At 45.0% G+C, this 13351-nt stretch overlaps 1 protein-coding gene across 4 annotated transcripts in view; it reads right to left on the bottom strand.

Annotated features, from left to right (window-relative positions):
• The window catches only part of LOC137375133 (AMMECR1-like protein), a 99701-nt gene extending 86790 nt beyond the window's left edge, over positions 1-12911 (bottom strand). For 2 of the 4 annotated variants that reach the window (XR_010975934.1, XM_068041801.1), the window contains exon 1: positions 12619-12911. Coding sequence is in view for 1 of the 4 variants with exons in the window: in XM_068041801.1 (XP_067897902.1) it covers positions 12619-12715 (97 nt within the window). In the remaining 3 variants the exon portion in view is untranslated. Of the gene's footprint in view, positions 1-7003; positions 7111-12618 lie in introns of those variants that run through there. The other 2 variants (XM_068041804.1, XM_068041803.1) reach the window with 2 other exon arrangements.
• Positions 12912-13351: the final 440 nt, after the last annotated feature.

Here is a 13351-nt window from a genome sequence, read left to right as displayed (position 1 = left end):
TCGGGAGAGACCAAGGCTAGGGGAGTAAACCCCAACAGAAAATCCGGAGCGGAACCCCGAAGACGGTCATGTGTCACCTTTGGCATGCTTCCGGCAGTTCCTGCAGCCAGACCGGTGCCAAGCGTCATGCTCTGCACTCCTTTGGACCCCACTAGGAAGGCTGAGAGGGGGGGTTTTGACGCTTGGGCAACTCACAACCTCCATACATCCGCCCAGGCATGCGCCATGGAGAGGTCACTCCATAGTCGCCTCACAGCAACCAAAACAACAGGGAAGGCAGCAGTTATGGTTTATAAGCCCAGCTCAATTGGCGTAGAGATTGGGCACCACGGGTTGCCTTTGTCCGTGGGAGAGGTCATCGCATCTCACTGGACAGCTACCGCCCGCCTCAAACCGGGCAGCCCCCGGTCAGTAAGGTTCTGTCCTGCCACAGACCACCTGCTTCAATGGGTGCTTGGAGCTCAGGGTCATTGCCCGACAAGTGGATGTAACACCGCACCAAACAGCACGACAAGAAAAGGAAAGAAGGTACCAGCCCTTCGTTTTGCAAGCTGGAACATCAGAACTATGTGTCCTGGCCTGTCGGAAGACCTTACACAAATCAACGACTCTCTGAAGACCGCCATCATTAACAACGAGCTCAGTAGACTCAATGTGGACATTGTAGCACTTCAGGAGACACGTCTCCCTGCGAGCAGATCTCTCAAAAGAGCAAGACTACACCTTCTTCTGGCAGGGTAGGGATCCTGAAGAACCAAGACAGCATGGAGTGGACTTCGCAATCAGAAACTCTTTGCGCAGCATGACAGAGCCATCTTCAAATGGCTCGGAACACATACTGTCCATCCGACTGCTCACCGCCTCTGGACCAGTACACCTACTCAGCAAAATATGCTCCAACACTCTGCTCCCCACCTGAAGTTCAAGACCAGTTCTACGAGGAACTCCATAATATCATTAGTAGCATTCCCAATACCGAACATCTGTTCCTGCTGGGGGACTTTAACGCCAGGGTTGGGGCCAACCAGGACTCGTGGCCCTCCTGCCTTGGGCGCTATGGCATTGGAAGGATGAATGAGAATGGACAGAGACTGCTTGAGTTGTGTACCTATCATAACCTCTGCATCACCAACTCGGTCTTTGATCCATGAAACCTGGTGACAGGGTTTAGTAAGCACCCAAGATCACGTCATTGGCACCAGCTGGACCTCATCGTCACAAGGCGAGCCTCTTTAAACAGCGTTCAAATCACACGCAGCTTCCACAGTGCGGACTGCGACACCAACCACTCCCTGGTGTGCAGCGAAGTTAGACTCAAATCAAAGAAGCTACATCACTCCAGAATTTCTTATCCACAGCTGTTACATAAGTTTCTAAATTCACTTGAAAAAGCCCTTCAAAACACTCCTACAGGGGATGCAGAGACCAAGTGGGCCCACATCAGAAACACCATCTATGACTCAGCAATGACCACCTATGGCAAACGTGAGAAGCAGAATGCAGACTGGTTTTAATCTCACTTTGAAGAGCTGGAACCTGTCATAGCCGCTAAGCGCATTGCACTGTTGAACTACAAGAAAGCCCTCAGTGAGTTAACATCCGTAGCACTTAAAGTAGCCAGAAGCGCTGCACAAAGAACAGCCAGGCACTGTGCAAATGACTAGTGGCAACACCTATGCAGTCATATTCAGCTGGCCTCCGACACCGAAAACATCAGAGGAATGTATGATGGCATTAAGAGAGCTTTTGGGCCAACCATCAAGAAGATCACCCCCTCAAGTCTAAATCAGGGGACACAATCACTGACCAACACAAGCAAATGGACCGCTGGATGTAATACTATCTAGAACTGTACTCTAGAGAAAATGTTGTCACTGAGACCGCCCTCAATGCAGCCCAGTCTCTGCCAGTCATGGTTGAGCTGGACGAACAGCCATCAAAGTTGGAACTCAGTGATGCCATTGATTCTCTAGCCAGTGGAAAAGCCCCTGGAAAGGATGGCATTACCCCGAAATAATCAAGAGTGCCAAGCCTGCTATACTCTCAGCATTCCATGAACTGCTTTGCCTGTGCTGGGATGAGGGAGCAGTACCACAGGACATGCGCAATGCCAATATCATCACCAATGCCAATATCATCACCCTCTATAAGAACAAGGGTGACCGCGGTGACTACAACAACACAATTCAGCATAGCGGTGCCTCATCAGACCCCTTTCCTATCCTGAGTGGCGTGAAACAGGGCTGTGTTCTCACACCTACACTATTTGGGATCTTCTTCTCCCTGCTGCTCTCACATGCGTTCAAGTCTTAAGAAGGAATTTTCCTGCACACAAGATCAGATGACAGGTTGTTCAACCTTGCCCGTCTAAGAGCGAAGACCAAAGTGCAGAAGGTCCTCATCAGGGAACTCCTCTTTGCTGACGATGCTTCATTAACATCCCACACAGAAGAATGTCTGCAGAGACTCATCGACAGGATTGCGGCTGCCTGCAATGAATTTGGCCGAACCATCAGCCTCAAGAAAACGAACATCATGGGACGGGACGTCAGAAATGCTCCATCCATCAATATCGGCGACCATGCTCTGGAAGTGGTTCAAGAGTTCACCTACCTAGGCTCTACTATCACCAGTAACCTGTCTCTCAACAAGCACATGGGAAAGCCGTCTGCTGCTATGTCCAGATTAGCCAAGAGAGTGTGGGAAAATGGCGCACTGACACGGAACACAAAAGTCCGAGTGTATCAAGCCTGTGTCCTCAGTACCTTGCTCTACGGCAGCGAGGCCTGGACAACGTATGTCAGCCAAGAGCGACGTCTCAACTCATTCCATCTTCGCTGCCTCCGGAGAATCTTTGGCATCAGGTGACAGGACTGTATCTCCAGCACAGAAGTCCTCGAGGTGGCCAACATACCCAGCATATACACCCTACTGAGCCAGCGGCGCTTGAGATGGCTTGGCCATGTGAGCCGCATGGAAGATGGAAGGATTCCCGAAGACACATTTTACAGCGAACTGATCACTGGTATCAGGCCCACCCGCCGTCCATGTCTCCGCTTTAAAGACGTCTGCAAACGCGACATAAAGTCCTGTGACATTGATCATAAGTCATGGGAGTCAGTTGCCAGTGATCGCCAGAGCTGGTGGACAGCTAAAGAGTGGCAAGTTGAAGAGACTTAGCAGTTGGCAGGAAAAAAAAGAGAGAAGCGCAAGGAGAGAGCCAACTGTGTAACAGCCTCGACAACCAATTTGACCTGCTGCACCTGTGGAAGAGTCTGTCACTCTAGAATTGGCCTTTATAGCCACTCCAGACCCTGCTTCACAAACCACTGACCACTCCAGGCGCTTACCCATTTTCTCTCAAGACAAAGGAGGCAAAAGAAGAAAAAAATATATATCTTCATAGTGTTTAAGAATTTAGTTTTTCTAATTAAACAGTTAATTTATTGATTTAAAGACACCTGGTTTGGTTAGCCTCATTTGGGGGTTAATAGACCCAGCCAAATTGTACTCTCTTTAATTTGGAAAGTTTAAAATGATATGTTAGGCAATCTGTGGAGGGTCGGGATTGAATTAACAGTGCGTTTCCCCCACCACAATCAGAATCGTATATTTTGATTGGGGGCTTTGACTGGAGCGGTTGATCATAACACTAATAAAATCAATAGAGAATTCAGGAGAAACCTCTTTACCCAAGGAGTGGTTAGAATGTGGAACTTGCTATCAAACAGTAATTGAGGCAAATAGCATAGATGCATTTAAGGAATAGCTAGATAATTATAAGGCAGAAAGGAACAAAAGGATATGCTGATAGGGTTAGACAAAGAGGGCTGGGAGGAGGCTCATGTGGAGTATAAACGTTGGTATAGACCAGTTGGGACGAATAGCCTATTACTGTGCTGTAGACTCGATGTAACTAGATGCAACTACCCTTTAAGGGTGGTGATTTTTTTTCCTGCATTATCAGAAAGATCTCTAGAAGAATATGGTCCCTACCTTAAGCACAAAAATCACAAGTGAAAAAGTGAAAGCAGATACAGGAAGTGCAGTTTATAGTTTGTTTGACAGGACTCTAATCAGGGACTTGCCTACCATTCTCAGTGAGCAACTGCTATAAAACTTCAGCTGGCATTTAAACAGAAAGCACGAGATTTAACAGTCAGTCACACAACTGAGTTCCTCCCGAGTTTGGGTTTGCTTCCCCCCCCCCCCCCCAACCTAGAGTTGGTCAATCCAGATTTGGGTTCGCACCTCCTCCAATCCAGAGTGGATTAATCAGAGTTTGGGTTCTCTTCTCCCCAATCTTGAGCAGGTCAATTCGGGTTTGGGTTTAGGTTTGTGTCTCTGCTGATTTGGATCAGAGCAATCTGGGTTTGGGTTCACATCCCCCCCCCAATTCAGAGTCAAGCACAGATCAGAGAGGAAGGAAGTGACTGGTGCAAAGTTCTAATTTTCTCCAAGGTTGCTAGTACCTGTGCCCGGGAGATTTACCTCTACAATGGAGAGACCAAATGCAGATTGGGTGAACATTTTGTGGAACACCTCCGCTCAATCCGCAAGCATGACCCCGAGCTTCCGATTGCTTGTCATTTCAATTCACCACCCTGCTCCCATGCCCACATTTCTGTCCTTGGCCTGCTGCAGTGTTCCAGTGAAAATCAACGCAAGCTCAAGGAACAGCACCTTATCCTCTGATTAGGCATTCTACAGCCTTCCAGACTCAACATCGAGTTCAACAATTTCAAAGCATGACTGGCCTTTTTTGTATTCTGTTTGATTTTATTTTTTAAGCATGTGCCAGCCTTAAACTTGGTTTTTCATGATTGTGCTTTTGGACAGAGCTGTTCATTATTCTGTCATTAACACTCTCTCCGGACTAATGCTTTGTCATTCACCACAACTATTAGCACTCGCTTTGCCTTTGTCCCATGACATCTTTGTTATTTAATCTCTTCTGCCCCATCACATACCTTCCTTTTTGTTCCCTCCTCCCCCACCCCCTCTAGCTTGCTTAAAATCTTTATAACCTTTGCCAGTTCTGATGACGGGTCACAGGCCTGAAACATTAACTCTGCTTCTCTCTCCACAGATGCTGCCAGACCTGCTGAGTATTATCAGCACTTTCTGTTTTTATTACAGATTTCCAGCATCTGCAGTATTTTGCTTTTATTGATTTACCTTCCAATCTGGGACACTCCCAGATAATCCAGAAGGACTGGCAACTCTACATCCAGAGACCTGCATCTCAATTAGTTTGACCATACACACTCAACTTCTCAAACATTGCTGATGAACATAAATATGTTGTGTAAATCAAAATTGATCATTTCTCAAATTTTGGGGTGTAAAAAAATTACAGAAACAGTGTAATGAAGAAATCTGCTTGGTACTCCAGACTGTTCATTTCAAAAGAAGAACGAGCAATACATAATCCACGAATGGCAGGCCTTACTGATCCTAGAGGACAGTTTTTTCCGACTAATTTTGCTAAGCAACTGGAGAACTTACAGGCTGCATTTTTAAACAGTGATGTACAGGAATTTGCTCATGCCTAGCTGGCCTGCTCCATCTGCCACAGCATCTTCAGCAGACATGCCGGCTGGACTTCACTTCCAGCAAAATTATGACAGCAGTGGGACCAGCTAGCAGGAAATTCAAGGCTGTTTTTGGAATGGTAGCGAGCCTAGGACAGACATGTGGAGCCAGGAAGGGTTTCAGCTTTTGCGCTAGATGTATACAGGCGCGAAGAAGTAAAACTTGTCCCAATTCTCAGGGAGATCAATCTTCAATTCCAGGTTGGCAACCCTGGGTGTACAGGCAGCCCTCCAGCACATCATCCAAGTGGCCACCCTTCAGTTGTGCACCTAGATGGTTAGTGTCAGTTGGCTATTCAACCAAGAAGAGCATCACCGCTGAACCCAATCATCTTCTCAACCAACATCCAAACCTGCATTTTCCAGCACGGGTGACTGGCTATGAAGATGGAACACACAGTGATTTTTCTGACCTCCATTGTGGTCCCCCGTCACTGCACTAGCCGAGCTAACTCAGCACAGACTGTGAAATCAGGTACCTTTCAGCTGCCAGTAATGCCAGTACCCACAAAACCAATGTCCAATCCAGCTCTGAAGTGTTTCTATTGTGATGTGATTTTCATTTCACAAGGGTTGAACAGCCAATGACTTATTTTTCAAATACAGTCATTCCTGTTGCATAGGAAAACATAGCATCCAATTTAGGTACAGAAAGATCCAACAAACAGGAAATGAGATGAACAACCATTATCTGTTTTTCATGTTGGTTGAGGCAGGAATGCTGTCCAAGACTCTGAGAAAACTCCCTGTTCTTCAAAAAGTGTCCTAGGATCTGTTACATCCACTTAAACACAAAGTCTTGAATTTAACACGTCACCCAAAGAACAGGATCTCCAACATGGAGATTTAGAGCAGTTCACATGTTTTGCTCTTTCTGCATATAGATAAAAGGTAAATTTCTGTTGAGGGAAAGTTTCCAGTACGAAGTGTTTATACCTGTTATAGGCCATAGTTACATTAAAGTTATAACTGAGAGCCTATGGATCAGGGTACATTCAGCAACCTGCGTGTTACTAAACAATACAGCACAGAAGCACCTGGGTTCAGTCTGTGCTGAGCAAACAATAATTGGAATGCTACAATTGGCCACATTGTCCCTGAGCTTGGAGTGGGGGGGGAAAAACAGGCAGGAATCCAACTGATCACTAGCTAGCAAATCATGCTAGAAATTGTAGGTGCAATGAGGTCAGTTGAGGGCAAGACAAGGCTCAGTTCCGATCTCTTCAGTGGTCAAATTACCTGCTACCAATTGCTACCTGGCTTCAAATGAACATTGGTCATTTGGGCAGGGTACCAGAGGAAGGGGGAGAAGATAAAACAGAAAAATATAATAAAAAGTTATCAATAACTATACTAAACCACACAGCACTCGATACACATGCAGCCATCTTTGTATTACTGATGTGTACCTGCTCTGGAAGTTGGGAAGCAAACAATTTACAGAGTTGGTTGGGTTATTGAAATTCCAGGGAAAATTCAGTCAGCTCTACTTCCATTCCTGGCTAGGATGAAACTCTCCCAATTTGTGAAGCCTGAAAGACAGGGATAGAAACAGAACCTGTAACAAAACAACAGAGCAACACTGCTTCAGAAACATTTCCAGTGTTAAATCCACGTATAGCATCTACCAGATCTGCTCTGAACAATCCTTAAGATTTTAAGTGTTGGCAGTAGAATCTTTGTGAAATGTAATGGTAGCACATGAAATCTTCTTACTAAGTCCACTCAAATGGTGAAATACATGCAGTTAGTTTAAAACCTTTGTCCTTCCAAACCATGTCTGAAGAGTACATTTTAAGCTGTCTAACACTGAGGTAATGTACTGAAGGGTAAAAGACTGTCACTGGTGATAGCAGCTGCAAGTATAATTGGCGTGTTGGTTCATCACAACATGAAAGCAAACTGGCTTCAGAGAGTTTCCCATAATGTATTCATACCAGGACTCGACACAAGCCCAGTGACACTGATAGACTGGAGTAGGTTGCAATATCCTGCTGGAAAGATCTTCATCTCCTGTACAGATCGCCAGTTATCACAGAAGTATAAAATGTACAGCCCTTCACCTTTCTCAAGATGCTCACAGCATTAGTTTCAATACATAGTTCCATTATCTCCAGATCCAAACTTCAATTAAATCCGCCCCTGTGAAGCACACAACAAGCATTTACCATCACTGCTGCAGTAACTGGATGCCACCTGCACAGACTTCCAAACAGGTTCTCAGTGTCAGCTGCCTCCAACTAGATTGCTACATAATACTCTGCATTCTCTGGACAGTTGGAGACTGAGAGAATGATGATGGGACTGTGCAAGTACGATTGGGAACACACAGGGGTGCTGAGAATGTACAGGGACTGACAGATGACAGGAAGCAAAAGCAACATCCAGAGCAGACAAGACAATGTAGAGACCATCAATACACAGAGATGGCAACACTGTGCACGCACCAGGAAAGCACAAAGATGGCAAGATTGTGCTGAGCAGATTCCTAATAACAATGAAAAAAAGGCACAACTCAAAAATCAACCTAATCCATACAGAGCCACAGAATCCCAATCTGAGTAACAAAATGTCAGCTGAGGTTGCCACAGGGGCACAATTATCACCAGTAAACATTAAGAACAGGTCAGCTGCTCGAGCCTGCTCTATCATTCAATTAGATCATAGCTGGTCTGCACCTCAGCTCCATTTGACCGTCTTTGTGCCATACCCCATGATACCATTACCTAATAAAAATCCACAGCTTTTTTTTTCGGGGGGTGGGGGGGGGGGGGGGTGAAGAGATAATTCCAGAATTCTTAGCTGTGTGGGGAAAAAAATGCTTCCTGATTTCCCTCCTAAGTGGCCTTGCTCTAATTTTAATATATTCCCTTGTTCTGAACTCCCCCCTACAGAAAATACTTTCGCTCTATCGACCCTAGAAAATCTTGTTACCGTTTTAAACACCTCAATCAGATCACCCCACACAAAAGTGGGTTTATATAGTGTGAGTGAAAGGCTGTCAAAAAGTCTTAATTTTGAATGTGTGGCACGCCATGTTTGCCTACATAGCAGTTGCTGCATTTCCAAAGTATTTCACTGCTTTGAGAGGTCTGGAAAGGGCAAGTACGTGGGTCTGAGATTGAATAAAATATGGAGTAAGTGTGCATGGACCTGATGCTCTTTTCTCATCCTAGGTACACAACACAAACTGATATATAAATGCTGTCTCTTTACTGTGTGGCTGCTCCAGTGATCATTTGTAATAATATCTATTTTGAGAAAAAGTATTTCCTTCATAACTTACCAAACTAAAAGGAACCATGATTCTTTGAGCTCCTGCACTACTATACATTCACAGCAGCAGAAACAGCACCAAGGACCAAATTACATACAGGCACATAGGAATTGCTGGAGGATAAAAGACCACGGTCCATCCAGTTCACCTTCTACCATTCTGGGAGTTGTATGACGCAATGATAATGGAGTTGTAGATGAATCATAGCAATCAATTTCTATCAATTCAACTACAACAGACCCAGACATGAAAAGGAAAACCCCCATTGGTGGAGAACTTTGGGAACCGTGATCGAATTAATTGTTCCCCCCCAAAATACTGCACTTATCACGTCATGTCTCAATTTACCACATACTGGATCCCAAGACTTCATTTTTTGAAAGAAATCCATCTAATTTGTATTTGAATGGATCAGTACTATCTGCTTCCACCATCATCTGCCTTTTCGACAGACTGACGATTCACTCACTGAAATAATGTTGCCCCAGATTCATTTTGAATTTACACCTTTTCAAGTGCAGGCCATGTCCTCTGGTTCTATTGTTCTGGACAATGTGAAACAGCTCGTCATGGTCTAAATTATCTATTCCCTGTAGAATCCAGAGAACAGCAATCATATCAGCTCTCAACCTTCTCTTTTCCAGCAAGAGCATGACCAATTTACACAATCACTCCTCATAATCCAATCCCTCAATCATTCTGGTTGCTTTCTTCTCTATCCTTTCATTAACTGCAATTCCCTCTGTACTATGGTGACCAAGACAGTACACAGTATTCTAAATGCGGTCACACCAATGATTTACAAAGTGCAGGATTATCTCACTATTTCGGCTCACTATTGACCTTTAAATACATCCTGGTATCTGATTTGCTTTACTCATTGTCACTGAGCATCGTTGATAGCTTCAATTTGTTGTCAATCAGGACTCAGGTCTCTCATTTTCCATGTACATTATTGTCTTACCATTCAAGTAATAATCTCTTCCTGGATTTTTTGTTTCCATAATAGGAAGCAGGGGATTACTCATGAATAAGGACATCACTTGATCTCCACAGTTGATTGAATTCTGTTTTCAGTTTATTTCCAACCATCTGTATCAAATCTATTACAAGCCTTCAATTTTGTTTCTTCCTGTTTCCGCCTCACCGTACCTCTCTCGGGGGGGATCTCCTTAGTTTTCTCCATAGTATTTGCCACTTGTGGACCCAGTCACGGCCCAGGAAGCCCTGGGTGTAAGCCACAGGAAGTCCATGAGCGAAACCATACATGTGGACTGTTTATCTGCTCAGCTGTCTGTCTTGTCTGCTGCGCCACTTGGTTCATTTGCAAAGTGCCCTGAAGTTGGCAATCTATTTAGCCTGACTATCCAATCTGTATACATTCCCTCATATACATACAAATGTAGTGTAGTGTCAATCACCACTCATCAGGCAACTAAACAAGTCCAATGTCTAGACAGTAAGGATACATGCAAAATCACAAAGGAGAATAACTGTTCTACGGCAGTACTGAAACTGAAGATGTACTTTGAATACAACTTTTAATATTTATTAGAATTCAGGATTTTAAGTTGGGTAGTTATATGTAAATCTGTATATAAACATGCATACTGAGGATGAGTTAAAACAGTATTTTCCCAGCCTCTAGTTCATTCTACGTAGTGTACACTATTCACTTTGTGGGATTATTTTGAGTGGTAAGTAGAAGCTCCCATTAAAATTATCCTATTTGGACTTCTCCATATAATAAAAAGGATATAGAAGCACTGGAGAAGATGGATAAAAGATTTACTAGGTTGATACCAGAACTGAGAGATTATAAATATCAGGACAGATTAAGCAAGAGAAGACAAGACTGAGGGATGACTAAACAGGGGTCTTTAAGATTATGAAAGGGTTTGATAGGGTAGACATGGAGAAAATGTTCCCACTTGCAGGGGAAATCAGATGGAGGGGCTATAAACATAAAATAGTCACCAATAAATCCAATAGGAAATTCAGCAGCAATTTCTTTACCCAGAGTGGTGAGAATGTGGAAGTCACTACCACAAGGAATAGTTAAGGCGAATAACACAGATGTGACATTTAAGGAGAAGTTACATAGGAGTAGGAGGGAGAAGGCAATAGAAGGATCTGTTGATGGGGTTAGATAAAGGATGGGAGGACCACAAACACTGGCATGAACCTGTCGGACTGAATGGCCCGTTTCTATGCTATAAATGCTATACAAATAGGTCAGTTCTCAATCTCACTGGCAAGAAGCGCCAAACACTTGCACATGGGAAGGAGAGAGGTACAGTCACCTCCAGCACACAGCATTGATGGCTGCCAAATCACCCTCCTGCTCACAGCTAGTATGTGAATGGAAATTTTAAAACAAATACTTCTACGTCACTTGTAATCATGTACGTGCTTCCTCACTCTTGTCTGTCTTGTGTTTACACCCGCATAAACATGCATTCTCTCCCATTTATTATACATAGGTGTGTATATAATCAGTTTTCTCTTGCACCTATGTATTGAGCATGCATGGTTCCTCATGTAGTCTTTCGCCCTATATTGTTGGTGCTATCTATTCTGTTACTTCTCACCCACGATTTTTGCGTGCATGTAATCTGCCTGCCTCCCTCTCTCCCCTTGACATTTTTTATCCATTTTCTCTTTCTCCTCCCTTAATTTGAGTATATATGTTCTGCCTCCTTTCTCCTATATATTGATCTGTTACGTGCATGTTGCCTTCCTCGATAATCTTTTCATACCAGTTGATCTTTCCCATTATGAGTGGCGATTTTTAAACAAACTGTAATGGCTAAAACAACGAATACAACGTCACCTTCAGTGAATCACTGAGGCAGCAGTCATGGGGGATTAATGACTGGATCTTCCTGTGCTTACTGACTGATCAGAGAAGCTGAGTCCCTCCCTGCTCCACGAGGGCAGTAGGTGGCAGTAAAGGGAAGCCCCTGTTAATCGACTTGAAATCCCACCCCTTTTGCAGATTGAAAAAAAAAACAGCAAGGTAAACATTTTGAACCCTACACCAGCAGCCATCACAGCACAACTCGTCGCCCTGAACCCAAACATCTGCTGACAAGATCGGGGCGAGTTACCCGGGGGCGGGGGGAAAAACAACTCGATTTCCAAACTAAAACCCCAAAATTACAATACCTCGACATTAAACAGTTTAATCACACAAACTTTTTCCAACATCCAGTCAGTGGTGTTTCATTAGAATTTCCCCCCCCCCCCCAACAGAGCAAGAATAATTCACCAGGAAACATTCGCAAATAGAACTGACATGAAAGATAAAGTCAGAGACTTGGGTTATTAACGGCGTATTCGATGTTTTGTGCTGTGTGGGTCGCATTATAGTGTTGGTGCTGAGAGGGCTGTCTAGGAGGGGTTGGGGTGGGGGAGGGAAAAGCTACCCTGGTTTATTGCCGGGATGACTCCAGTTTTCTGGGATGTTAGAAGGGCGCCGCAATGGGGGCTGTCCAGGGAAAGGCTCTTTTGTTGCAATGGATGTGGATGGTGGGCTGGGGCCCGGGATTACAGCCAGGGTGATGCAGGTATAAATATGCGGGAATGCTGCCTGTCACTGAGGATCTTTCCGGAGCTGGCAGCCCAGCAGGGGGAAAAAATCCCCAGAATCGAATAGGGGGGGATTAAGCAGCTGATGAGAAAGGGGGCAGGGGTGGGGACAGGCCGGAACACACAGCACAACCGAGCAAGTAGTGAATGTCAAACCTTGTACACTGGCGAGTGCTTGGGACGGTCCCTCAGTCTCAAACAAGGGCAGGAGGAGGAGGCCGGCCTCTTTCCTGGCACACATTCCCTCGATCATGTAGCCATGTTATAGCAGAGATTTCACCAGAAACCCACCAACAAACAGCCTCAGGAACCGTGAGCGACGGGGGGGGGAAAAATAACAGAGGAAACGGAGAGAAAGAGAGACAGAGAAAGCGAGAGAGAGAAAGATGCCAGTTACCCAGCGGAAAGACTGAAGAGCTGGAGGACCGAGACAACCTCCAATATCCCAGCGGCCACCACTTACGCTGACGTAAGGTATCGGCGCGCACCGTACCGCGACACGTTGACGTCAAATCAGAACTGGGAGGACTCAGGGAAGCCCTCCGGTATCCCAGTAGCCATCGGGATACACGGAGCTGAAATCAGAGCTCGGAGGATTCGAGGGGGGCACTCCAGTATCCCAGGAATCTTTGAGAGGCTGGCATCATGCTGTTTGAGGGTTGGCATCCTGGTAACGTGCCCAGTTTTAGCATACACTGGCTGGAAGTTTTCGAGGTCTAATCACAATGGCTGCTTAGCCACAAATAAAAACAGAAAGTGCTGGAAATACTCAGCAGGTCTGGCAGCATCTGTGGAGAGAGAGAAGCAGAGTTAACGTTTCAGGTCAGTAACCCTTCTTCAGAACTGGCAAAGGTTAGAATTAAGCAAGTGGGGCGGGGAGATCAAAAGG

The sequence above is a fragment of the Heterodontus francisci genome, chromosome 11, assembly GCF_036365525.1.
Source record: "Heterodontus francisci isolate sHetFra1 chromosome 11, sHetFra1.hap1, whole genome shotgun sequence".
In the NCBI taxonomy this organism is placed as follows: domain Eukaryota; kingdom Metazoa; phylum Chordata; class Chondrichthyes; order Heterodontiformes; family Heterodontidae; genus Heterodontus; species Heterodontus francisci.
This window is presented reverse-complemented; position numbering and strand designations above follow the sequence as displayed.